The following is a 27,183-nucleotide window of genomic DNA, read 5'->3' as shown; positions in this document are numbered from 1 at the left end:
GTCTCCTGGAGAAGGGAATGGCTACCCACTCCAGTATTCTGGCCTGGAGAATTCCATGGACAGAGAAGCCTAGCAGGCTACAGTCCGTGGGGTTACTAAGAGTCGAACACAACTGAGTGACTTGAAAAAAAGGCTACAGAACTGAACTCAGTATATAAGGGATCATACTCCTGAGTGAAAGAAGGCCTCTTTTGATCTACATCTGTTTGGAATCACTTCCTTTACCCTCATTTGCTTTGCAGATACGGCACATTCAGAAAAGATGTGTCTTTTCCACTAAAACGTTGCTGAAAAATCTACTGAAGCTTGTTCATCCACATGTAAATTCGGTTCAAAAATCATATAAATTTCACTTCTCTCATTTAGCTAGTGATATTATAATTTAAAAAGCATGATTAAGAATAAACGGCTATAAAATTAACTAGTTATAAAAATGAGTAAACTTGTGTATTTTCTCAGGTTTTTATAAATCTTTTAGGTAGTTGACAAAGTAACCTTAAAGTGTCATATGAAACTTTGTTATACTGTGCTTCACTAGTGCATATCATGCCAGATGCAATTCGTCACCTAAGTCTGATAACACTTGGATCTGTCTGTATTTTCTTCATCAAGACAAGTCCACTAATCATGTACTTTGATGTCACGGCAATGTCAAATGTCTATAAAAATTTCTAAGTGCTTACTTTCAGTTTCTAAACTGGTCTCATCACAGATCCACAGCAGATACTTCCTAGACCGTCACTGAGGTGTGACCCATGCTCTCAGTAGCAGTGGACCTCTAGTAGAGTTGTAGGCTTGATGTGCACTGATACTTAAATCTGTCGGAAATAACCAGCTTCATTGCATCTTTTTAAAGATTTACTTGATACCCATTACATGGCACAACAGAGCCTATTATGCACTGAATGTGCTTAGTTGCTCGGCTGTGTCTGACTCTTTGTGATTGTATGGACTGTAGCCTGCCAGGCTCCTCTGTCCATGGGATTCTCCAGACAAGAACACTGGAACAGGTAGCCATACCCTTCTTCAGGGGATTTTCCTGACCCAGGGACTAAGCCTGAGTCCCCTGCATTGCATGCAGATTCTTTACCAACTGAGCCACCAGGGAAGCCCTGTCACACACTGTTGAGGTATGATTCCATAATAAGGTAATATTAAGGCAAGAAACCCTGTACTTTATATTTAGTGTTATTATAATTTTCAAATATTTGCAGTGCTTTCATGAAAAAATGTGCAGGCATCTGTTGTTTTAACTGGAATTTCAGAACACTTAAAAGTAGATATGAGCTGTTTTCTTGGCTGTGCTGGGTCTTCTTTGCTGCGCATGGGCTTTCTGTAACTGCGGTGTGTGGGCCTCTCATGCGGTGGCTTCTCTTTATGCGGAGCACAGGCTCAGTAGTTGTGGCTCATGGGCTTAGTTGCCCCGTGGCGTGTGGGATCTTTCTGGACCAGGGATCAAACCCAAGTCCCCTTCATTAGCAGGCAGATTCTTAACCACTGGACCACCAGGGAAGTCCTGTGAGCTGTTTATAAGGCATGAATGTGCAGGTGTAACTTCTTAATGTTGGTGGAGCTCTCAGGTACTGTTTCTTCCCCAAAAAGCCATCAAGAACCACTGTGTGGTATAACCTATGGCTCTTCCCAAGATCACAGTGCTTACAGCTGACCCTTTTTAGTGCATACTTAACCCCCATGTTTCTGAACTGGTGCCATCAGATGTGTTCTGATTTATGTGATCGATAAGAATGTGTGATGAAATGGGGGAGAATAACCCACCATTTTATTACAAGAATTTTCAAGCATTCAGAAAATGTTAAAGAATTTGAGTGCCTGTATACCCACCACTTAGATTCTTCCATTAACATTTTACTATACTTGTATTTATTACATGCCTGTACAAATGTCTACACTTCTATCCAGCCATCACTAAAACCTTTCTCCTAAAAACTTCCACATACACATCATTAACTGGAATTCATTGTTTGTTTACAGTCTGTTTTCTTTTGAGCTAAAATACACATACAATGAAACACACAGATTTCAAATGGATATTCTCTGAATTTTGACAAATGTGTATGTCTATGTAAGTCAAATCTGTCAAGATATACGGCAGTTGTGTTCATTTAGCGGCGGTTTTGCCTCCGAGGGGAGATTTGACAGTTTCTGGAGTTATTTTTGGTTGTCCAAGCTGGGTGGCGTAGTGCTGACATCTAGTGGGTAGAGTCCACTCACAATTCTTTGTCAGGAGTGCCCCGTTTGAGAAATCATGTAGAGCATTACCCCAGCCCTGGAAAGTTTCATCATGTCTCTGGCCAGTCAACCCCTACCCTCACCCCCAACATTCCAGAGATAACCATTGGGGTGGGTGTTTTTTTTTCCTTCCTATAGTTTTACTTGTTCTAGAATATCAATAAAATGGAACCAAACATTATATACTTCACAGCAGTCTTGCCTTAAAATAATAACACAAAACTGCCTCAAGGGAGGCAGTTTTTTCCCCCATTAACTATAAAAGAAATCTTTTGTAGGATTTCACATAAAGGATGCAGAAATATATAGACAGTATTCGCAGCAACATGCCCGTAAGAAACAAATTACAGGTGTTCCCTCAGTATACGCAGGGGATTGGCTCCAGGACCTACCATAGACTGTAAAACCCACAGATGCTCAAGTCCCTCTGTCAGCCCTTTGCAGTCATGCTTCCACATCCTAAGATTCAACCAATCTCAGATCATGTGGTACTCTATGTATTTATTGAAAAAATGTCTGCATATAAACCTGCATAGTTTAAAACTATGTTGTTCAGGGGTCAGTTGTAAAGGAGTTCACATGACCGTTCCTTCAGACATAATGCCAACGTGAAACTCAGTGCAAGCAGCTTTACATAGAGATAATACTGCCCAAAGACATAGGTTTCTAATAGTCCAGTTTGATTTCAAATTAAAACCCTTAGATGAATGTTTGGGATGATCTTCAGATACTCCCCATGAAGGCTACTTTGTTCAGCAGGATTTGACAAGACATGTACAGCATCCATTTCAAGGTATATACACAGTGTAGACAACATGATGCCAGTTAAGGGGAAATCTACCAGCTTTGGAGAACAAATAAGAAACTTGCCTCACATTTAATGTTACCTATACATTATTTTCCCTGAAGGTAGTATTTGAGAATATCTGAAGGCAAAGAAAGGTTTAAAAACCCAAATAACACTGTTGTTCCACTCTAACAGAAGCTCAGATCTCCAAGTTAACTACCACTTTCATCCTTGGCGGCTCTGATGACTAACAGTCATGTTTATTAGTCACTGATTGATGAATTGATTCATTTATGTCAGAAGTCACTTGGTGATATCATTGTCTCATGAAGTTGAATGTCATGTATGTGCTGCTGCTGCTGCTAAGTCGTGTCCAACTCTGTGCAACCCCATAGAGAGCAGCCCACCAGGCTCCCGTCCCTGGGATTCTCCAGGCAAGAATACTGGAGTGGGTTGCCATTTCCTTCTCCAGTGCATGAAAGTGAAAAGTGAAAGTGAAGTCACTCAGTGGTAAATAACCCACCTGCCAATGTAGGTGACCAAAGAGACACGGTTTGATCCCTGGATCAGGAAGATCCCTTGGAGAAGGGCATGGCAACCCACTCCAGTAGTCTTGCCTGAAGAATCCCATGGACAGAGGATCCTGGTAGGCTACAGTCCATGGGATCACAAGGAGTCGCGACCCCATGGAAGAGTACTGGAGTGGGTTGCCATTGCCTTCTCCATGTATGTGCTGACATCTCCCAAATTCCTTAAACTATAAACGCATAAGTCCAATTGCCTACCTGACGTCTCCACTTGGATATATAAAAGGCAATTCAAACTTGATGTTTCCAGAACTGAAGTCTCTCTCTGATTATTTCCCTAAAGCCTTCTCTTTCACATCTCAGAAAATAGCCTAAGTTATTTTTCCTAATAGCCTTGAGCTTTCTAGCAGCTCAAGTCAAAAGCTTGGTATCACCTTAGACCATTTTTATTGTACACTGCACATCCAACCAACTCTTTATTCATTTAGGTCATGCTGCATGGCTTGTGGGATCTTAGTTCCCCAACCAGGGCTGGAACCTGGACCCTCAGCAGGGACAATATGGAGTCTTAACCACTGGACCGCCAGGGAATTCCCTGAAGAACTCATTTTAGTGTGGGTCTTCTAGTGAACATGTTTAGGTTTTATTCATCTCAGAAAGTATTTTCCCTTCATTTTCAAATAATATTTAGACTAGATATAGAATTGTAAGTTGGCAGTTCATTGTCTTTTAGCTTCCCTTTCTGTTGGTGTTGCAGTCAGTCTTACTGTTGCTGATTTAAGAGTACTGTGTCTGTTTCTCCCTCTTCTGTGGCTGCTTCTTTCATTTTCTGGAGTTTTATTATAATATTCCTGCATGTGTTTTTCTTTAAATGTCCTGCTTGGAATTCAGCACCTCTTGACTCTGGCTTGGTATCCATCTTCAGTTTTGGAAGATTCTTAACAATTATCTATTACTTCAAATATTGCTTCTGTTCCACTTTCTCCTCTGTCTCTGGTGACAGCAAAGTGGAAGGTTTGATCATGGAAACGGACAACTGACTTGGGGTTGCTGAATGGGTAGTTGATGTGGTGGGATGATTCACCTATGTGGTGTCCAAGTCTCTTAAAAAGATGATAGGAGTTGGGGAAGAGAGAAAGACTGAACCAGGAGCCAAAGCCTCCCTTGATTATAAGGCTGTGAGAGTACAACCATCCGTATGATTATAAGGTTGGTGGGTGGGAATGGCTGGGCTTGTATATTGAAACACAACTGCAAGGAGCAGGGAGTTTTGGAAGAGGGAAAGAGAAGCAAAGCCCTGAAAGCAAAAATTAGAAGAAAGGAGCGTATTTTCCTTCCTGGCTCTAACAAATGAATATGAGACAAAACGAAGTCAGCATTTGAATGGGCTGTAAAGGAATTTGTGTTGTCAGAGAAGAGCTAAAGAAGGCAGAAAAGGCTCTTCTAAAAGTTAATGAACAGAATTTCAGAAGACATAATTTGAGAGGTTTGGGAGGTAGGGGAGAAGAATGAGAAATTAGATTTTAATGGGAAGTAAAAGCAGTGTGAGATTAATGTGATGATTTAGGATGTTTGACCTGGCACTGACAGGTACAAGAGGCATAGTGAGAAGGGTCCTGAGAGTTTCTAAAGATGGGCTATCACATTTTTCCTCCTGATTATGAAGGTTTCCCCTTCAGGTATGGAGAAGTGAGATGGTTCTTAATATATCAGTTCTTCTGAGCTTTTTGGATAGGGTGACTTAGCCAGGGCAGGCTTCCCAGTACAGAGTCAGTGTGCTAATATTTTCATATGTGGCTCACTGAGGCTGGAAATAGTAGCTTCTCAGAGAAGGGGTTTTCAGGGTTTTGAGATTTTGAAACCCAAAGCCAGGGCCTTGACTATGACCAGTGAAAGCCAGACCCTTGGCTTTGACCAATGCACCGAGCTAAATACTAATTGTGAGATGTCTGGCAGCCTCACGATTGGTATTTTTCTTTTTTTGGTTAGTCTTTACCCTCTGTCAAGCTGGACAATTTATCTTTACATTCAATAACTGTATGATCTTTATCAGTAGTGACGTTATTCTAGTTAAATGCAAAGATTGGCTTTTTCTTCTTTTTACAGTAGGTCCTTGTTGGTTATCTGTTTTAAATATAGCAGTGTGAATGCGTCAGTCCCAAACAATTTATCCCACAGCCCCCTTCCTCCTGGTAACCATAATTTCATTCTCTAAATCTGTATGTTCCTATCTTGTAAATAAGTTCATTTATATTATATAATAAGTTCATATATTATAAATGTATGTATATGTATATTTAGTTTACAGTATTTAGTATGCAGTATATGTATACATATATAGTATATGTATATATACACACACATATATAGTATATGTGTATATGTATGTATATATATACATGTATTTAGTATACAGTGTATGTATACATATATGTATATTTAGAGTACAGTATTTGTCTTTTCCTGTGGCTGACTTTTTCTTTAAGGGCCAGATAGCAATTATTTTAGATTTTATGGGCCACGTGATCTCTGTAGCAAGAGATAGTACAGATGAGAGTGGTCATGTTCTAATTAAATTTTATTTACAAAAACAGGCAATGGGACTGAATTTGGCCCTTGAGTTGTAGTCTTCCAGCCTTTGGGCAAATGAAACCCTTAAGGATATTTTTCATTGAAACCACTGTCACTTTGACAGTACACTTTAGTAAATTTTTTGTGCCATGTGGTCTTCAAATTTTGTGAAAATCTATCTAGTGATTTTTGCAAATGTGGTAACAGACAAATGTTCAACTGCTTAGTTTTATTTATATGAATTTGCTGGGTGGTGATTGACAGCTGTACCTACCCATGATTCTTAAGTCATTGTTAATCACTAGCTTAATTGCCAACTCTAGGAAGTATTTTTTACTCTGTATTTTGCTAATCTTTTCCTCACGGTTTGATACTGAATATTGTATTTTCTGTAAATCCTGTCTTCCTGTAACTGCGCTCCCCTGGTTCTCCTACCACTCTTGCCCATTTTTAGTCACCCTCATGGATTTCTTCTCTATGCTCTTTTTTTTCTGACTGCTGTCCCTGAGCTCTCTTACTTGTGGCTGTGGTTTTTTAGAGCCATATTTCTAAACCCACATTTTAGACCAGTTTATAAACCTTCAGGTGTTTACTTATGGCTGCTTATTAACTGTAATTATCTGTGTAACTCTGAGGTACATGAAAACTCAGAATGTCAGAACTAAACTCAGTTCTCCGTCGTTCTCACTCCTGTGTTTGTCTTATAAAGAGCCTCACTGTCTACCCAGTCATCCTGGCAACTTGGGAGTCAGTCATCCTTTCCCCATAATTCAGTACATTATCAAATCCTCTCCATTGTACTTCCTGACTATCTTTTGGATCCATCTTCAGTGCTCTGAGTCCTAGTTCACACCATATTTCCCCTAAATTATTATAGTGGTTTGCTAATTGGCCTTACTCTTTTCAATTCTGACCCCTTTGATCTTTGATTGGTGCTGTATACCAATGCCATGCTCCCTTGTTAACCCTCCCAGACAGAATTAAACCCTCTTCATCTAGGTACATAGTTACTTTACAGTGTTTTATTACTTTGCATTATGTTTCTGGATGTCATTTTTCTCTCTATTCTTGAGTATTTATGTATTTATTTAGCTGTGCCAGGTCTTAGTTGCGGAATGTGAACTCCTACTTGTGGCACGTGGGGTCTAGTTCCCTGACCAAGGATCAAACCCAGGCTTCGTGTATTGGGAACGTGGAGTCTTAGCCACTGGACCACCAGGAAAGTCTCTCTGTTCTTTAAGATGAAGCTTCTTGAGGGTATGGACTGTGCTTCATGCATTTATATGTCTAACTTCACACCCTCTGCTGCTTCAAACACCTGCTGCTTGGCATATATGTATTTGATAAAATTTGAGTTAGTGAATTTTAGATTTCCAGATAAACATAATGGATTTTATGCACGTGTTTATCTCTATACCCTCAGAGAATTCCAAGGAAAGGAGAGTAAAGGAATAAAAGAAATTATATAAAACCACAAGGACAGAAAGAATGGGATAGTAGACATAGCTGTAAGAACACTAGCAGCCAGGCAGCTTCACCATATCCTTACTAGCAATAGGAAACTGGGGGGATTTAAAAAAAAATGTTTCCTAAACATATTAGGAAAAAAATGTTTCTTTAGAAAAAAAAATTCCTCCAGTCTTCTACTGCTTGTAAGGATATGGTGAAGATGCTGGGCAGCCTGGCATGCTGCAGTCCATGAGGTTGCAAAGAGTCGGACACGACTTTGTGACTGAACAACAACGATATGATTAACTCTATATTTTATAACCCAGCCATAGTAACATCTCATGTTGATAAAATCATACCCAATAATAGAAATTCCATGCTTCCCTGATGGCTCAGATGGTAAAGAGTTTCCCTTTTTACAGGAGACACTGGTTATATCCCTGGATAGGGAAAATCCCCTGGAGAAGGGAATGACTACCCACTCCAGTATTCTTGAGCTTCCCTGGTGACTCAGATGATAAAGAATCCTCCTGCAAGTCAGGAGACCTGGATTCTATCCCTGAGTCAAGAAGATCCCCTGGAGTAGGAAATGGCAACCCACTCCTGTATTCTTAACTGGAGAATTCCCATGGACAGAGGAGCCTGGTGGGCTACAGTCCATGGGGGTCACAAAGAGTCAGACATGACTGAGCAACTAAACAATAACAATCTTGAAATTAGTGTGTGTTCTCCAGTTGCATTATTTTTAAAAAATATTTTGACTTTTTCTAGTTCTAAATTTTTGTCACTATCTATAAAAAAATCTCAGTTATTATTATTTTTATTAGAATTGAGTTGAATCTGCATTAATGTCTGAACAGAATTAGTATCCTAACCATTTTGAGTCTTCCAGTCTTTCTCCGTCTATGTAGGTCTTCTTTATATCATAACTTTTCAGCATGTGAAAGTCGCTCAGTCATGTCTGACTCTTTGTGACCCCATGGACTATAGTCCATGGAATTCTCCATGCCAGAATACTGGAGTGGGTAGCCTTTCCCTTCTCCAGGGGATCTTCCCAACCCAGGGATCCAACCCAAGTTTCCTGCATTGCAGGTGGATTCTTTACCAGATGAGCCACAAGGGAAGGTCTTCTTTATTTTATCATAATTTTCAGCATACAGGTACTATTAATACATGTACATTGTTAGGTTTGTACCTATGTACTTTATTTTTGTGTATGTACTATTGTAGGTGATCATTTTATTTTATTTTATTTTTTTTGGGTGATCATTTTAAATGTTTTATTTCCAATAATTAATTTCTAGTATATAGAAATACGGGCTTCTTCTTAATGAGTAAAGAACCTGCCTGCAATGCAGGAGATGCTGGAGATAAGACTTCAGTTCCTGGGTCGGCAAGATCCCCTGGAGGAGGGCATAGCAACTCACTCCAGTATTCCTGCCTGGAGAATCCCCATGGACAGAGGAGCCTGGTGGGTCATGATGTGTTATCCTTCATGTATTTTGCTGGATAGAATTTACAGTGTTTTGTTGAGGATCTTTGAGTCTGTTTTCAGGAGTATAGTGGTTTTTTGGTTTGTTTTGATGTTATTGTCTGGCTTTGATATCACGGAATCCCCATGGACAGAGGAGCCTGGCGGGCTACAGTCCATAGGTCGCAAAGTCGGATGTGACTGAAGTGACTGAGCACAGCACAGCACGGTGTATAGAAATACAGTTGATTTTTTTTATTTTGATCTTGTGTTGTATAACCTCATAAACTTACTCACCTGTTAATTCTAGGAATTTCCTTTAGTAGACTCCTGATATGGAAATAAATGAAGACCATCCAAAAAAAAGTAGGGCATCAGCCACCATTTCTTGCATTTGGCACAGAATCAGAAGGAAATCTAAAAGGAGAGTATGAAAACTTTTATAATGAACCTGAAGGGAAAGCTTCAGGTTGCCTTAATTGGAAGTTGTTGGCATGAGGAAGCTGGAAGCGGGCCTAACTAGAAGTAGGGCATCCTGTGTGGTTGGTGGGGGGAGCTTATTTGACTTTGGTTGGTCCTAAATTGGAAGTGGGGGCAAAAGTTAGGGAAGCTGGCAGTTATTGATCAAGGCCTGGCAGTTTGGAATTAGTTGCTACAGAAGCTGCAGTCTGCCTTCCTGGACTGGTTGTTGCAGAGGGTGTGGGTCAAGGTTGTTTTTGGATGTGATCTGGCTGTTGTCCTTTTGTATATTCAGTCTCTCACTTGGGATTTTCTATGGAGACAATCACGTGGTCTTGCAAATAGAGTTTTATTTCTTCCTTTCTAATTGGTATGCCTTTATTTTCTTCCCTAATTGTACCAGCTAGGACTTCCAGTACAGTGTTGAATACGAGTGGTGCAAGCAGATATCTTTTTTTTCTTTTTTTCCCTTTGAGAGCAGATGTCTTTGATTTTGTTCCTAGTCTTAGGGGAAAAAATTTAGTCTTTCCTCATTGAATGTGATGTTAGCTGTAGGTTTTATGTAGGTGACTTTTATTAGATAAACGAAAATCCCTTCTCTTCCTAGTTTGTTAGGCATTTTAAAAATCACGAATGGGAGACTTCCTGGTGGTCCAGTGTTCAAGACTCCGCACTTCCAATGTAGGGCACAAGGGTTCCATCCTTGGTTGGGGAACTAAGACCCCTCATGTCACACAGCATGGCCAAAAAATACGTAAAATAAGAATGATAAAATAATTGTTTAAAAAATGATGAGTGGATGTTGTGTTTTGTCAAGTGCATTATCTGCATCTACTGAGATCATCATGTGGTTTTTCCCTTTAGTCTGTTAATGTGATGAATCACACTGATAGATTTTTGAATGTTGAACTAGCTTTCCATTCTCACAATTCATCCCCTTTGGACATGATGTGTTATCCTTCATGTATTTTGCTGGATTGAATTTACAGTGTTTTGTTGAGGATCTTTGAGTCTGTTTTCAGGAGTGTAGTGGTTTTTTGGTTTGTTTGTTGTGATGTTATTGTCTGGCTTTGATATCACAGTAATTCTGGTCTCATAAAATGATTGAGTTGAGAAATGTTGCACCTTCTACTCTTTTCTGGAAGAGATTGTATAGAATTGGTGCTGATATAATATTGGTATTATATATGGTAGAATTTCTATATATATATAGTGCAGCCATCTAGATGTGGAGAGTTAAGTTGTCAAATTTATAGGCATAAAGTAGTTTGTAGCATCCTTTTAGTGTCTGTACCTTGTAGATACGTGTGTGTGTGCTCAGTCACACAGTTGTGTCCAGCTCTTGCAACACCCTGAACTATAGCCTGCCAGGCCTCTGTCCGTGGAATTTTCTAGGCAAGAATACTGAAGTGGGTTGCCATTTCCTCGTCCAGGGGATCTTCCCAATGCAGGGATCAAACCTGCATCTCTTGAATCTCCTGAATTGGTAGGCAGATTCTTTACCACTGAGCCATCTGGGAAGCCCCTATAATGATATATACTCTCTTTCATTTCTGATTTTGATGCTCTGTGTGTGTGTGTGTGTGTGTGGCCACAGCACACAAATTGTGGGATCTTAATTCCCCAGCAAGGGATCAAACCCAGGCCCTTGGCAGTGAAAGCACCGAGTCCTAACTACTGACCTGCCAGAGAATTCCTTGATATTGATATTTTTAATCTTCTCTCTCTTTCTTTTTCTCTTTGTCAAGTATAGCTAGAGATTTATCAATTTTATTGATCATTTCAAAGAACCAGCTGAGCCACAAGGGAATTCCAAGAATACTGGAGTGGGTAGCCTATCCCTTCTCCAGTGGATCTTCCTGACCTAGGAATCAAACCAGAGTCTTCTGCATTGCAGGTGGATTCTTTACCAACTGAGCTACCAGCTTTTTATTCCATTTATTGTTTTTCTGTATCAATTTCATTGATTTCTGATCTAATCTCATTTTCCCCTTTCTCTTTTAGTTTTTATTTGTTTACTTATGGCTCCGTTGGGTCTGAGTTACAGCACCGTTCATTGCAGCGTGCATGATCTTTGATTGTGGTGCCCAGGCTGTTTGTTGTGGACCATGGGCTTCTCTCTAATTGCAGCTCTCAGGCTCTAGAGCACACATGCTCTGTAGTTGCAGCTGGCATGTTTAGTTGCCCCATAGCATGTGGGATCTTAGTTCCCTAGTTCAGTTCAGTTCAGTTCAGTCGCTCAGTCATGTCCGACTCTTTGCGACTCCATGAATCGCAGCACGCCAGGCCTCCCTGTCCATCACCAACTCCCGGAGTTTACTCAAACTCATGTCCATCGAGTCGGTGATGCCATCCAAACATCTCATCCTCTGTCGTCCCCTTCTCCTCCTGCCCCCAGTCCCTCCCAGCATCAGGGTCTTTTCCAAAGAGTCAACTCTTTGCATGAGGTGGCCAAAGTACTGGAGTTTCAGCTTTAGCATCAGTCCTTCCAATGAACCAACGATCAAATCAGAGTCCCCTGCATTGGAAGGTGGATTCTTAAGCACTGGACCACCCGGGAAATCCCCTTTACCATTTTTTTTTTCATTAAAATTTTGTTTTGGTTTTGCTGGGTCTTCATTGCTGCGCATAGTCTTTCTCGAGTTATGACGAGCAGGGGCTACTCTTTGTTGCAGTCCACGGGCTTCTTATTGCATGGCCTCTTTTGTTGTGGAGCACAGGGTCTAGGCACAGGGGCTGCAGCACGTAGGCTCAGTAGTTGTAGCTCAAGGGCTTTAGAGCACGGGCTCAGTAGTTGTGCACTCAGGCTAAGTTGCTCCTTGGCACGTGGAATCTTCCTGGACCAGGAATTGAACCCATATCCGCTGCTCTGGTAGGTGGATTCCCATCCACTGTATCCTCCAATATTGGATAATTTCTATTAATCTTTCAGCTCACTGAATCTTCCCCTTTGCCATCTTCATTCTGCTTTTGACCTTCTCTAGTGGAACAGACTGGTTCCATATAGGAAAAGGAGTACGTCAAGGCTGTATATTGTCATCCTGCTTATTTAACTTCTATGCAGAGTACGTCATGAGAAACGCTGGGCTGGAAGAAACACAAGCTGGAATCAAGATTGCTGGGAGAAATATCAGTAACCTCAGATATGCAGTTGACACCACCCTTATGGCAGAAAATGAAGAGGAACTCAAAAGCCTCTTGATGAAAGTGAAAGTGGAGAGTGAAAAAGTTGGCTTAAAGCTCAACATTCAGAAAACGAAGATCATGGCATCCAGTCCCATCACTTCATGGGAAATAGATGGGGAAACAGTGGAAACAGTGTCAGACTTTTACTTTTTGGGGGCTCCAAAATCACTGCAGATGGTGACTGCAGCCATGAAATTAAAAGACACTTACTCCTTGGAAGGAAAGTTATGTCCAACCTAGATAGCATATTCAAAAGCAGAGACATCACTTTGCCAACAAAGGTCCATCTAGTCAAGGCTATGGTTTTTCCAGTGGTCATGTATGGATGTGAGAGTTGGACTGTGAAGAAGGCTGAGCACCAAAAAATTGATGCTTTTGAACTGTGGTGTTGGAGAAGACTCTTGAGAGTCCCTTGGACTGCAAGGAGATCCAAGCAGTCCATTCTGAAGGAGATCAGCCCTGGGATTTCTTTGGAGGGAATGATGCTAAAGCTGAAACTCCAGTACTTTGGCCACCTCATGTGAAGAGTTGACTCATTGGAAAAGACTCTGATGCTGGGAGGGATTGGGGGCAGGAGGAGAAGGGGACGACAGAGGATGAGATGGCTGGATGGCATCACTGACTCGATGGATGTGGGTCTGGGTGAACTCCGGGAGTTGGTGAGGGACAGGGAGGTCTGGCGTGCTGCGATTCATGGGATCGCAAAGAGTCGGACACGACTGAGCGACTGAACTGAGTGCATTGTTTAGTTAAATAATTTCAATTTAGCTTCTGTTTTATAGTTATTCTTTCTCTTCTGAGAACTTCCATCTTTCTAGTCATTTCTCATTACCTTCACCTGTGGAACACAGATATAACTGTTCTAAATCTTTTTTCCTGATAACTCCAGTATCTAAGCCATTTTAGGATTCACTTTTTTTCCCTTAAGAATTGATCGGTTTGGGGGGTTTTGTTTTGTTTTGGATTTTTTGTTCATTGTACGCCACATGATTTTGAAAGGTACCTTTAGCTCATTGTATTTTGAACATTTTGCTTTTAGACTCTGGGTTCTGTTCAGATCTTCTGAGAATGCTGATTTTTGTCTTGTTTCAACAGATAATCAAGTTGTAGATTAAACCTACAAATTTTGTCTCCTCTGTTGGTGATGGTTTCAATCTCACTTCCATTTTTAAAACCTTTGCCCTCACACACCCCACCCAGTAGTCAGTCTGCCACTTGAGTGGTGGTTTAGGCAGTTTTGGTCTCAAAGACTTGGCTGGGCTTCTCTGATTCTGTTCCACGCATGTGCAACTCAAGAGTGAGGCTGGGACTATTGTAGCTGTTACACAGCATCAGTTCAGTTCACTCACTCAGTCGTGTCCGACTCTTTGCGACCCCATGAATCACGGCACGCCAGGCCTCCCTGTCCATCACCAGCTCCCAGGGTTTACTCATCAGGAGCTCCTTTCTCCGACTCACCCCTTGCTGGGATGTTCTTCCCAACCTCTGGGTCCAACACCCACCCGCCCCGCCACCCACCCCCGACTCCGTGTCTAGTTCCTCTGGCTAGAAAGACAGGTTTCTCACAGAGCATTTTAGGTCCCTCGCTGTCTTAGAGTTCCTGTGGCAGATTTCGCCCTCAGGGTAAAGTAATGAGAACAAAGAGGAAAAAAATGACAGGGATTCCCTTTCCATGCTTCAGAGCACGGGGGCCCCTTTTCTCATTTCTTCCAAGCAGAGACAAGTTTTCTGTCAGTTTGAGGTATGTGGACTGTCATCCCTGAGATTCGGTTTCAGAACACTTGCTCACTTTTAAGCAAGGCCAGGAAAGAAAGAAAGAAATATGGAAGCTAACTGTGGTTGCCCCCACACTATTCAGCTCACATGGGTCCTTTTTCTTCATCTTCTAGCCAGAAAGAGGGGCTCTGGGGCTGTCTACCACCCCTGGTCAGTTCTGCAACTTGAGCTACTCTTGGTTCAAAGGCAGATGGCAGAAGAGAAGAAAAACCCCAGAAAACTCCACAGTACTGATTGTTCAAGTTTCAACTTCTCCCGCCTGTCCCCTTGCTGGTTTTTACTTTTTAGAGTCCTCAGGTAGCTGGCTTTTGTATTCTTTCCAATTTTCACTTGTAATCAGTGAAGGAGACAGGCTGTGGTGGGCACAATTTCTTGCCCAGCACTGAAATTGGCATTCATATTTTTAATGCCTGTCTACAAGTGAGACATTTGAGAAAAGTCTTCAGTATGGGAGACAGACAAACATAGACGTCCATTAAAGAACTCAGAGGAAGGACTATTCAGAGAAGGACTGGGACAAAAGGCAGAAATGTTACCCAAATGGAGGCATCTCCATGTGGAAATGTGAAGAACAGGAGTGATTCAAATATCTGTGTATGTGTTTGCATATAGAGAGAATTTTTAAATTGTTTTTAAAGAATATTGATATTATTAAAAAGCAAGATGATCACACATTTATTGGTAACAGAAATTTAAATACCTAAGAAAAAAGCAAATAATTTCCAAAATATCAGTAAAGCAAGTAAATAAAGGTAATCAGAAGTTTAAACTTGGGAGTATATTTTTCTGTTTAAATGTAAAGGCAGGTATATCCTTAATTCAGTTCTAGTTGTTTCAAAGAAGATATTTCAGAGACTGATGTATAAATTTCAGGGACTGAAGTATAAATTGGTGTAACTTTTATGCACAACTTTTTGCTCAATAACACAATAATTTTTAGGATGCTTCTGCCACCAGATCAAGTCATTTCTTTCTTTGTAGTTTATCTTATAGAAATAATGCAATATGCAGACAGATGTTTTGCACAATATGTTCATTTAATGGTTTTTATAACTATGAGAGGTAGAAACAACCCACCAACTTTTACCAAAAAAGGATATGTTCAGTTGATTGTAATACAAATATACCTATAAAATATAGAATATTTTACAATATTTAGGATCAAAATTTAAAAGTGTCAATAAAGTAAGCATATATTTATGGATGGAAAAAAGCTTTATATAAATTCTATTTCAAAACAACTGCCTTGAAGAGAGAATGCCAGGTAGCAGAATGTCTTATGTATAACTCAGTCACATTGCTGTAAGCAGAAATTAAATACAACATTGTAAATCAACCATGCTTCAATAAATTTTGTTTTAAATGGTAAACCACTACATAATTATTCTCAACACAGTTATTTCTCACAACAGTCCTGTGAATTGGCTGCCATAATCATCTCCATTCTACAAATGAGGGAATTCAGAGTTCAAGGTTAAATGACTCACCGAAAGTCATCAAACCTGTTGATAGTAAAACCAAGTTTGTCTGATTCTGAAACTCTCGCTCTTGGCCCTGCTGTCTCTGGATGCCTGGCAGGAAGCAGGTCCGCAGTGGGTAGACTTTTCCTTTGTGTAAATTACATTTGTAGGATTATTTTAAAGCTGCTGTAAGACAATCTTATTTTTCTTGAAAATGCCCAACTTTTTGCCATATCACTTCATAATGTCATAATGCCCCCAGCCAACTTTGGAAGTCACTTGGATTTTTCTGTGGATTGCAGTTTACACAGATTGGTTGGTTGGTTTTTTTCAGTAAAGTGTACTTCCCAGAGTTGTATAACATCAAAAAATACAGTTTAAAATGCTAAAATAGACTAATACCAATAGGCTTACATCATGCTTATAAGATCTAAAATTAGAAAATTGTAGGCAAAATATACTTCATTAACCAAGCTGGAATTTAAGAGGGAAAAAAAGCAAGAGTCCAGTTGTCTTGGATATATTTATAAGCGAAAAGTGTATTTTTAAGTGAGGTATGTAAGCAAGTGTCTCAGTAAAGTCTTCCTCAGAGTAAGGAAAATACTAGGGGAGCTCTTATATTCTTGTATTCAGTCATTTCCTCTCTTTACTAATTTTGTATTCCTGAATGTTTTAGTCATGATCTTAGAGCTTTGGTAGATTTTCCATGATGAAAGAGATTGTTTCAGTAAAATTTATCATATGCTTTTTATGTATTGAGATTATGTGATTTTTTTCTTTCATGCTATTAATGTGATGTATCACATTGACTGATTTGCATAAATGGAATCATCCCTGCATCCTGAATGTAAATTCCACTTGATTCATGGTGAATGGTCCTTTTAATATGCTGCTGACTTTGGTTTGCTAGTTTTTTGGTTTTTTTTTGGTTGCACTGGGTCTTAGTTGCAGCATGCGAGATCTTTTTAGTTGCCTCATGTGGGATCTAGTTCCCTGACCAGGGATCAAACCCAGGCCCTCTGCATTAGGAGCTCAGAGTCTTACCCACTGGACCACCAAACAGGGAAGTCCTGGTTTGCTAGTATTATATTGACAGTTTTTGCATCTGGTAGTGTCTTTCTTTTTGCTTTGGTATCAGGGCTGGCCTCATAAGATGAGTCTGGCCTCGTCACATATTTTGGAAGACCTCGGGGAAGATTGGTGCAAAGGTAACCATTTTAAAGAGTACACTCAGTGACATGTAGTGCACTTGCAGTGCTGCGCATCCATCACCTCATCTAGTGGCAGAATATTTTCATTACCACAAAGGAGGTATTGTACCCATTAAGCAGTCACTCCTCACTGCCCCCCTCCCCTAGCCTCTGGCAACCACTAGCCTACTTTCTGTCTCTATGGATCTGTCTGTCCTGAAACTCTCATATGGATGTGGTCTTTTGTGTCTGGCATTTTTCACTTAGCACAATTATTCAAGGTTCTTCCGTGTTGTAGCATGTATCAGCACTTCATTCCTTTGTATGGATATACCATGTTTTGAGTATTGAGTTGTTTTTACCTTTTGGCTATTGTGAATGGTGCTGTTGTGAACAAGTACTTGTACTTGCTTGAATACCTGTTTTCAGATATTTGGGGTATATACCTAGGAGTGGAATTGCTGAATCATATGGTAATTCCATGTTTCACTTTTTGAGGAACAAACAAATTGTTTTCCTCTGTGACTGCACCTTTTTATCCACCAGCAGTACACAGGGGTTCCCAAATCTCCACATCCTCGTCAACGTGTGTTAGTTTCTTCTTTAAAAAAAAAAGTTACAGCCATAGAATCTTTTAAAAATATAATTTATTTAAAAATAAATTGAAAATATTTATTGAAAGGTATAATATTTATTTTATTGAGGTATAATTGACATATCATTTTAGGTGTACAATGCATTGACTTGATATTTGCATATATTGCAAAACAATCACCATAAGAAGTCCAGTTAACAACCATCACCATACACAGGTATACAACATTTTTTTTCTTGTGATGAGAACTTTGAAGAGCCACTTACCTAGCTACTTTCAAATATACAATACAGTATTCTTAACGATAGCCAGCATACTGTACATTACACCCTCAGGGTTTATTCATTTTATAACTGGAAATTTGTACCTTTTGACTCCTTTCACCAATTTTGCTCACTTGCTCCCTGAGGCAACCACCAATCTATTCTCTATATCCATGAACTCAGTTTTTTTGTTCATTTGTTATTTGTTGTTTTAGATCTCACATGTAAGTGAGATCATACAGTCTCTATCTTTTTCTGACTTGTTTCATTTAGCATAAGGCCCTTAAGTTCTATCCATGGTGTTACACACAGCAAACTTCCCTTCTTTTTTATGGTTGAATAACCTGTTATATGCCACGTTTTCTTTACCCATTCACCCGCTGATGGACGTTTTAGTTTGTCTCCATGTCTTGGCTGTTGTAAATAACGCTACAGTGAGGATAAGGGTACTGTCTTTTCAGTTAGTGTTTTTGTTTTCTTCAGATAAATACCCAGTCGTAGAACTGCCGGATCATGTGGTGGTTCTATTTTTAGTTGCTTAAGAAAGCTCCATACTGTTTTCCATAGTGGCTACACCAAAAAGCATTCCCACCAGCAAGTGTTCTCTTCTCCACATCTTTACCAACACTCATTTCTTGTCTTTGATAGTAGCCATTCTAACAGGTGTGAAGTGATATCTCACTGTGGTTTTGATTTGCATTTCCCTATGACTAGTGATGTTGAACACCTTCAAATACCTATTGACCAACTGTGTCTTCTTTAGAAAAATGTCTATTTACTTCCTCAGCCCATTTAAAAAATCAGATTGTTTGATTTTTTGCTATTGCACTGTATGAGTTCTTTATGTATTTTGGGTATTAAGTCCTCATCAGATATATAATTTGGAAATATCTTCTCCCACTCAGTAGGTTGCCTTTTATTATTATTATTTTTTTGATGGTTCTTTTTGCCCTGAAGCAGCTGCTTAGTTTGATGTAGTCCTGTTTATTTTTGCTTTCATTGCCTTTGCTTTTGGTGTTAAATCCAAAAAATTGCCAGGACTAATGTCAGGGAACTTACTACATATGTTTTCTTCTAGAGTTTATGGCTTCAGTTCTTACATTCAAGTCTTTAATGCATTTTGAGTTAATTTTTATGTGTGGTGTATATAGTGGTCTAGTTTCATTCTTTTGATGCGGTTGTCCAGTTTTCCCAACATCATTTACTGAAGAGACTATTCTTTCCCCATTGTATATTCTTGGCTCTTTTATCATAAATTAATTGGCCATACATATGTGGGTTTATTTCTGGGCCCTCTGTTCTGTTCCATTGGTCTGTGTGTCTCTTTTTATGCAACTGCCATACTGATTGGAGAAGGCGATGGCACCCCACTCCAGTACTCTTGCCTGGAAAATCCCATGGACGGAGGAGCCTGGTAGGCTGCAGTCCATGGGGTTGTGAAGAGTTGGACATGACTGAGCGAGTTGGACTTCACTTTCATTTTTCACTTTCCTGCATTGGAGAAGGAAATGGCAACCCACTCCAGTGTTCTTGCCTGGAGAATCCCAGGGACGGGCGAACCTGGTGGGCTGCCGTCTATGGGGTCGCACAGAGTTGGACACGACTGAAGTGACTTAGGAGCAGCAGCAGCCATACTGATTGGATTGCTGTAGCTTTTTGTATAGTTTAAAATCAAAGACTGTGATGCCTCCAGCTTTGTTCTTCTTTCTCAAGATTGCTTTGTGGAGAAGGAAATGGCAACCCACTCCAGTATTCTTGCCTGGAAAAATCTCATGGACAGATGAGCCTGGTGGACTAGTGTCTGGCATCGCAGAGTCGTACACAACTTAGCAACTGAACAACAACAACACACAATCAGGCAAATGTGATTTGGGGAAATAGTTCTTGATGGAAATGTGACATAAAATGAAGAGTGAAGTGACCTAGCAATATGGAATACAGAGTTTTGTAAGAAATTAACATTTGTGTATAGAATAATAATTGCAAATATTCAAACAATAAAGTCCATGGCTAAAGAAAAAAAAAAAGATTGCTTTGGCTATTCAGAGTCTTTTCTGATTCCACAAAGACTTTAGGATTGTTTGTTCTAATTCTACTTTATCTCATCCCAGTTTATAAAATTTTGTCTGACTTGTGATTTGGGGTTTTTTTGGGGGGTGAACTGGTCAAAAGCAGTGATTTTCAAACTTTTTGATAGGAGAACCCCTTTATACTTTTAATAATTATTGAATACCCCTAAAAGGCCTTATGTGGGTTATATCTGTATTTGGTATTTTGGTATTTACTGTATTAGAAATTACAAACTGAGAAATTATTTAAATATGCATCCATTCATTGAAATATAATAAACCCATTATATGTTAACAAAATATTATGAATAATAACTCCCCCCTACCCCACACATGCACACACACGATAGTGGAAAGACTTGCATAGTTTCTCTTATCGCAAGTCTCTTTAATGTCTGCTGTAAGGTAAGACTGTTGATTCTCACATAAGGTCCTGAGATCTGCATGTAGCCTTTGGAAAACTCCCCTATACACTTGTGAGAGAATGATAATGAAGGAGGCAAATAATGTCTTAGATTTCTCCTCAGTGACTGAGGATACCCAGGTTGGAGAGCAATTGGTTTTAAGAGTTGTTGTTTCTGGCAAAACTAGGAGTGTTTAAAAACCTTTCAGCAATTTCTTATCATAGCTTAGGGAATGGTATTGGTTGTTTTGAACCCAAATACAAAATGTTCAAGGAACTTACTATTTGGGTCAAAGATGAACCTTTTTTTTAGAATCAAAGATTAAAGAGGAGTTATCAATTGCATAATCTCTTCTTTTATGTTATCATACTGAAGCAAAATGAACAGCTGTATAACTAGTACTTTCAGAAAACATTTTTTTTTTGCTCAGTCGGTTAATATCGCATCCCACCTTGTTCCGTAAGGTACTTGGGGCAACTCTGCAGATAAGTGGTATAATAGAATTTTGAATACAGATGGAACAAGAAGAAGATGGTTAGAAACTAAGACAAAGCCAAGTGTAAAGTAGCACATACACTTTTGTATAACTTTTAGAAGTGGGAGAAAACTATAGTGTTTTCAAATGTTCCAACTTGAGAAGAAGATTCACTAAGGGTTTTTAATGACTCACACCATCCTTTGCAATTGTGCAGCATAGTGTCTTTAATAAAAATCTGTTCTTACCTTTCCAAGGAAAATAATCTCACATATTGCCAGTCTACTTTGCTAGTTACTTGACTTGCTAACAGTTATTACATCAGCTTTATCAAAATGTATTAAGCTATGCTAAGTCACTTCAGTCGTGTCCGACTCTGTGCGACCCCATAGACGGCAGCCCACCAGGCCCCGCCGTCCCTGGGATTCTCCAGGCAAGAACACTGGAGTGGGTTGCCATTTCCTTTTCCAGTATTAAGCTATACTCAGCATTATTAATTGTATTTGTATGTGTGCTCAGTCATGTCCAACTCTTTGCAACCCTGTGGACTGTAGCCCACCAGGCTCCTCTGCCCGAGGGATTCTCCAGGAAAGAATCTGGAGTGAGTTGTCATTTCTTTCTCCAGGGATCTTTAGTTATAGCATGTGAGATCTAGTTCCCTGATCAGGTATGGAACCTGGGCCCCCTGTATTGGGAGCATGGAGACTTAGTCACTGGATCACCAGGGAAGTCCCGGTAATTGCATTTTATAATGTTATGTAGGATAAAGGAAAGAGCACAGCACTGCAATCCAGGAGACCAGAGATCTAACTAAGGTTCCGAGGCTGGATTCCTACAAGCCTAGGCAGTCACTTTTTCTTGCTCGTGGGCAGAGAGGAGAACAGGTTTCTGGAAAGGGGCTAACAATTTAATTTGGGAGATGGAAGCACTCTATAGAGTGTTGAGGTGGTTTTTGTTTTTTTTAATGAAAGGTAAAAAAAACCTTTCTTGCTTCACACTACTAGAATTACTTCACACTGCAGAATTGCTATACCACGATTACAATTTTTATCCCAGGGTTACTCAGGTATTCGTATTGGTCAAAATTGTACAGTTAAGATTTGTGCGTTTATATATATTTTACCTTAAAAAATTAAAAATAATCAAGTGGTTAGTGGGTAAAGGTGGCAATAAAACAAGAAAGGCACAGTTTTCAAAGCTACACGATAGGGACGTGAGGTTACTACCCAGCTCTGTGCACTTTGTGTATGTACATTTGAAGCTTTCCGTGTTTAAATGTTTTTGTTTAAGCAGCTTTCTGCTCTGCCATATTAGACTGTCAAAAGATAGCATTTAGAATTGATAAATCAAGAAATAGCAATGTAAAGATATACTTTAGAAATGTGGAAATAAAAGGGGAAAATAATTAAAAGGTATCAAAGTGGTTGCCTGTGGGGATCAGAGCTGAGTGTAGAGAGGGCTGGAGTAGGAAATACCTTGATTTTGTTTTATAAGAATTCCAGTGTTATTTGATTTTTAAACCTTATGCATATACTCCTTGGATGAAATAGTATATTCATTCTGTGAATTACTGCATTGTTTTCGAGGAACATATCCACAGGATCATATGTGGACAGTTAGTATTAATTCTAAGCACAGACCAATGCTTAGAATAAAAATTGTTTACTTATGATAATTTTGGCAGTATGCGCAGTTATTTCCAGTGCCAAAGTTGATGATTTACATTTGAATTCCTACTTCAGATGCAGAGGGCTCCAGAGTTTGATTGCATAGTTTGTCCCTGCCCTCCTGCAGTTTGTTCTTGACACCATAGTCAAGAGTGATCATTATAAAGTTTCTATTACTCTCCTGTTCAAAAGCCGCCGAGTGGCTTCCCACGGCAGTTAGACTAGAATTGAAAGTCTTCATCATGGCCCACAGACAAGGCTGTAAGTTACATAAGTGATGGGGTGGTGCCTTATCTTCTTGTCACTCTCCCTCCTCAGAGTCAGCTGGATGGCCTTTCACACACTCTGAGCTCTTGCCTGCCTCCAGGCCCTCATACTTGCCATTGCTCCTGAGAATGGCTGCTTCTCCTCATTCAGGAATTCCTGAAAAAGGCCTCCCCTGACCATCTAGTTATATAGTAGCTCCTTCCACCCCTTCTCCATGTAAAGCAGTGGTGCTGAGAGTGGTCCTCAGACCAGAAGCATGAGCATCACGTGGGAACACTTTGTTTTGTTTGGAAATGCATCACAGACCTGCTGAAATAAAATCTGCATTTTAACAAAATCCTCTGGTATGCAGTGTAAATTTTTCCAAAGTTCTGATCTAAAATAACCCCCCTTCTCAGTTTTCCTGTTAATAGCTCATTTCTGAAGATAACCTGGTCATTTACCTGTCCATTACTTCTCCCTAAATGAAATAACTGTACAACAACAATCTTCATGGTGTTCACTAATTTGTAAAATTGGGGTCATACTATCTCCCACCCTCGTCATTATGAAGAGATTCACTATTTCTTGGACTACTGAAGTCATGCAACTAATAAAGAATCATTCATTTATCCTTATCTTCAGGTAGTTTGTCTTCAGAACTGAAGTTTAGGTTTTATTGAGCACTTTGCTACAGACTGAAAACACTTTCTTTTTGGTATTTTATAAAGCACTTCCATTCAGAGTGCTGACTTTAAAAAATGCACAACGTGAGAGTTGCAAGTTAAGTTTTACTTGGGGCAAAGTGAGGACTGTAGCCCGGCAGACAGCATTTCAGATCAGCAGGGGAACATGACCTTGGTTGGGGGCAGTACATGCAGTCAAGCACGTATTTTCTTGCAGGTATCTTCTAGTCAGGAGCAGCAGTTGTCACTACGAAAGATTTTAGTGCTCTTCTAGATATGAGGAGGTAGAAAAATTGGGCTCATGAAATCAGCTCCTGAACATATCTGACTATCTGAAAACCTGTCCTGTGGGGTACTGAAAATCAACAGCTGCAGCAGCACATGATTTAATCCTTGTAGAGGTAGATGGCAAGTGCCCATTTGGAGTTGACAAGGGTTAAAGTTGTCGTTAAAGGTTTTTATCCAAAGTAAGTGTTAGTCTACTATTTGTATCAAATTTTATTAAATCAGAATTTAATACATTTTTAATAAGAAAATAAAATTCTGAAAATGGAAAGTCAAATGCAAAATTTTCAGTTAAACTAAAATAAAAACTGATGGGGCAAATAATGCATCAACTTTTTACTTGTGAGGTAAGATTCTAGGAAAAACTTTAGTTTTGGATAGTCTACATTTAAAGATAATGTTCCCAGGATATGTCTCCTCATGCATGTCCTGGGTCAGGAAAAACTTCATTCTACGTAGGATGAAGTAGGACAGCTTACATCAGTGACTTTCAACTGGGGGTGATTTTGCCCCCAGGGACATTTGGCAATGGCTGAAGACATTTTTGGTAGGTGCAGCTGGTGGAGAGGTGGGTGTAGAGGCCAGGGACCTCCAAATACCGTGTAATGCCCCCCACTGAACAGCTCTCCACCACAAAGAATTATTTAGCCCAGAATGTCAGTGGTGCTGCTTCAAAGAGACCCTGGCTTAAAATTCAAAGAGCCCTTCCTCTGCAAATACTAATGCTATCAGAAAAACAACACTTTGTTCAACCTTTTGGAAAAGAGACTATATAGAAACTGGCAATTTAGAGATTCAGATGAGTATGTGGGCAGGAAATGCTCAGATAGTTCTCCTTTTTTAAAAAGAAGAAAACTCAAATATAGGGTTACTGGTTTTCTTTATTTTACAGATGGGGTCGAGGATTTGGTCTTTTGGGTTCCATTTTTGGAAAAGATGGTGTATTAAACCAGCCAAACAGTATCTTTGGACTTATATTTTATATACTACAGTTATTACTTGGTAAGTATTTATACAGCAATACATAAATAAGTTTGTTTTGTTATATTTCATTTAGTACTTTGTCTCTTTGTCCTGATGTGTCTTTACAGTAAGTAAAAAGCAGATGTTGGTGGTAGAACCACTAGTTTGTAACACATTTTTGTGTTGTGAAAACTTGGTTCACTAAGATTTTGATGACACTCAGCCTGAACTTGGCATCTGTTGGTATTTAATCAGGGATAGGAGCATCCCAGGATGCTCAGAAAAACGAGTCCCATTCAGGGAAATTATTACTCCAAACAGTTTGCCTTGGAAACCTTGTTTCCTTGTTATTTTGTATACTCTGTAGCTATTTTAAAATATTATGCATTGAGAAAACATTAATGCTAAATGATATTCAGTCATAATTCCATCACCTTTGTATAGCCACTGTTGCCATTGTTCCTTACTTTTTTTACTTAATTTTATGTGAGCTCTCTTACACTGTCTATCCTCTTAAGTGCTTTGCTGTTGTGGATATCAGGCTTCAGATTTTTTAATGTTCTAAATAATACTACAGTGATTAACTTTGTTTAAAGTCCTCTTCTCATACTTCCTTTTCTCTTTGAATTATTTCTGCAAAACAAATATCTAAATGTAGGATGAATGAGTCAACAAACATAGATTTTTGTGGGGTATGGATTTTAATAGGTAGAAACAAACTGATTTTCCCTCAGTTGTCAGGTTTTCCCAAAGCTTCAACCATCCTCATTTTTTTTCCTATAAAATTTCTAATTCAGTAGTTATATATTTATAGCCATATTAATTTTATTTTTAATTTTATAGTATTTTAATTTCCTTTTATTGCCAGTTATTGGGATCCTGATAACAGTACATTTCATATTTGTTACAAACATTTTACTCATTCTTTATTCTTGTTTTAGAAATATTGATTTTGTGAATTTTGATTATATAGAAGGTTTTATAGTTTCAGAGTTAAATTCATCCATCTTTGTCCTTGCATTTCAATTGTTAATATTTTATCCTGTTATCTGGCAGGTCTTCTTTCTAGCAACAATAGATTTATTCCAAGGCAAGCTGTGCACCTAAATTTTTCTCAATAGCCTTATCAAGTTTGCCCCCTTCCGTATCTGTATATCCTGCAGAAATAAAAAAACACACACAAGGATATTCATAGCAGTTCAGTTTAAAATAGCAAAAAATTAGAAGTAGCTTGTAAGGATTGAATAGGTTACAAGCATGCTAAAAAATACTATGTAGCCATTAAAGGGAAAAGTAGGTCTACAAACCCTGGAAGATCAAAACCTAGTTTAGCAATTAAAAAAAAAGGCAAATTGTGGTATAATAAATAGAGGATAAGTATATGTTTATATATGTGCAGGGTTGAGACTTTCACCTTTTATTTCATTTAATTGTTTTGTTTGGATTTCTAAAGAAGAATATAAAGTATAAGTTCACAATAAAATAACCTAAGAAAAGCTTCTGACTATGTTAATTTTGGGAGATGGGCTTGAACAGCTCCCAAATTTTGTAATATTTAATTTGTTAATTTCATTTAAAATCATGTGTATCATATATATTTTTTCTAGTCACATTTTAGGCATTCACATGCATTTTTAGTGTTTGTGTCTTTACCACTAGAGGCACATTTGAACTCCCCAAACGTGGTTTTCCAGAGCATATCAGGTTCACTCCCTTCTAAGTTGTTCAAGATAGAGCCTTTTTTTTTTTTTGGCAGCGCTGTGCAGCTTAGTTCCCCAACCAGTAATTGAACCTAGGCCACCACAGTGAAAGTCCTGAGTCCTAACCACCGGACCGCCGGGGAAATCCCGTTCTATTAGGTCTTTAAATCTGCACAACAGTCTTAAGAGGCAGTCATGATTATTGTCCCACTTTTACAGTTAAGGAAAAGAGTTGCACAGAGAGTGCAAATAACTTGCCTATATCATTTTGAAATTAACTTTCTTAGATAAAAATTAAGGTGCCAGCATTCATTTTTGAAGTTTGAGATATTCGCATAAATGAGGTCAGCCAACTTTGTTTTTTAGTAAAGGGCCAGATGGAAATCATTTAGGCTTTGCTGACTATCACAGCTACTCAGCTCTGCCACTCTAGTGCCAAAGCAGTCACGGTCATTACATACATGAATGAGTGTGGCTGGGTTACGATAAATCCTTATTTACAAAAGCAGGTGGCATAAGTAATCCAACAGTATCTTAGTGTGGAAAGAGCCTTGTTAAAGCGTCAGGGATGTCTCTGGCTGTCCAGTAGTTAACACTCTGTATTCCCAATGCAGGGGACGCAAGTTCAGTCCCTGGTCAGGGAACTAAGATCCCACATGCCGCACAGTATGGTCAAATACATAAATTAATAAATACTCCTCTGC

At 39.2% G+C, this 27,183-nt stretch overlaps 1 protein-coding gene across 2 annotated transcripts in view; it reads left to right on the top strand.

Annotated features, from left to right (window-relative positions):
- Positions 1-27,183, top strand: part of VKORC1L1 (vitamin K epoxide reductase complex subunit 1L1) — a 59,956-nt gene that overhangs the window by 27,482 nt on the left and 5,291 nt on the right. The window contains exon 2 of one of the 2 annotated variants that reach the window (XM_086374737.1): positions 24,709-24,818. The exons of the other annotated variant lie outside the window; for it this stretch is intronic. Within the exon in view, the coding sequence (XP_086230863.1) occupies positions 24,709-24,818 (110 nt within the window). The remainder of the gene's footprint in view (positions 1-24,708; positions 24,819-27,183) is intronic. 2 annotated transcript variants of the gene reach the window in all.

The sequence above is a fragment of the Bos grunniens genome, chromosome 25 (genome assembly GCF_055505025.1).
Source record: "Bos grunniens cultivar Pamir isolate PY7600 chromosome 25, Bosgru_T2T1.0, whole genome shotgun sequence".
Classification (NCBI taxonomy): Eukaryota; Metazoa; Chordata; class Mammalia; order Artiodactyla; family Bovidae; genus Bos; species Bos grunniens.
Note: the sequence above shows the minus strand (reverse complement) of the source record. Positions and strands in the feature narration are given on the sequence as shown.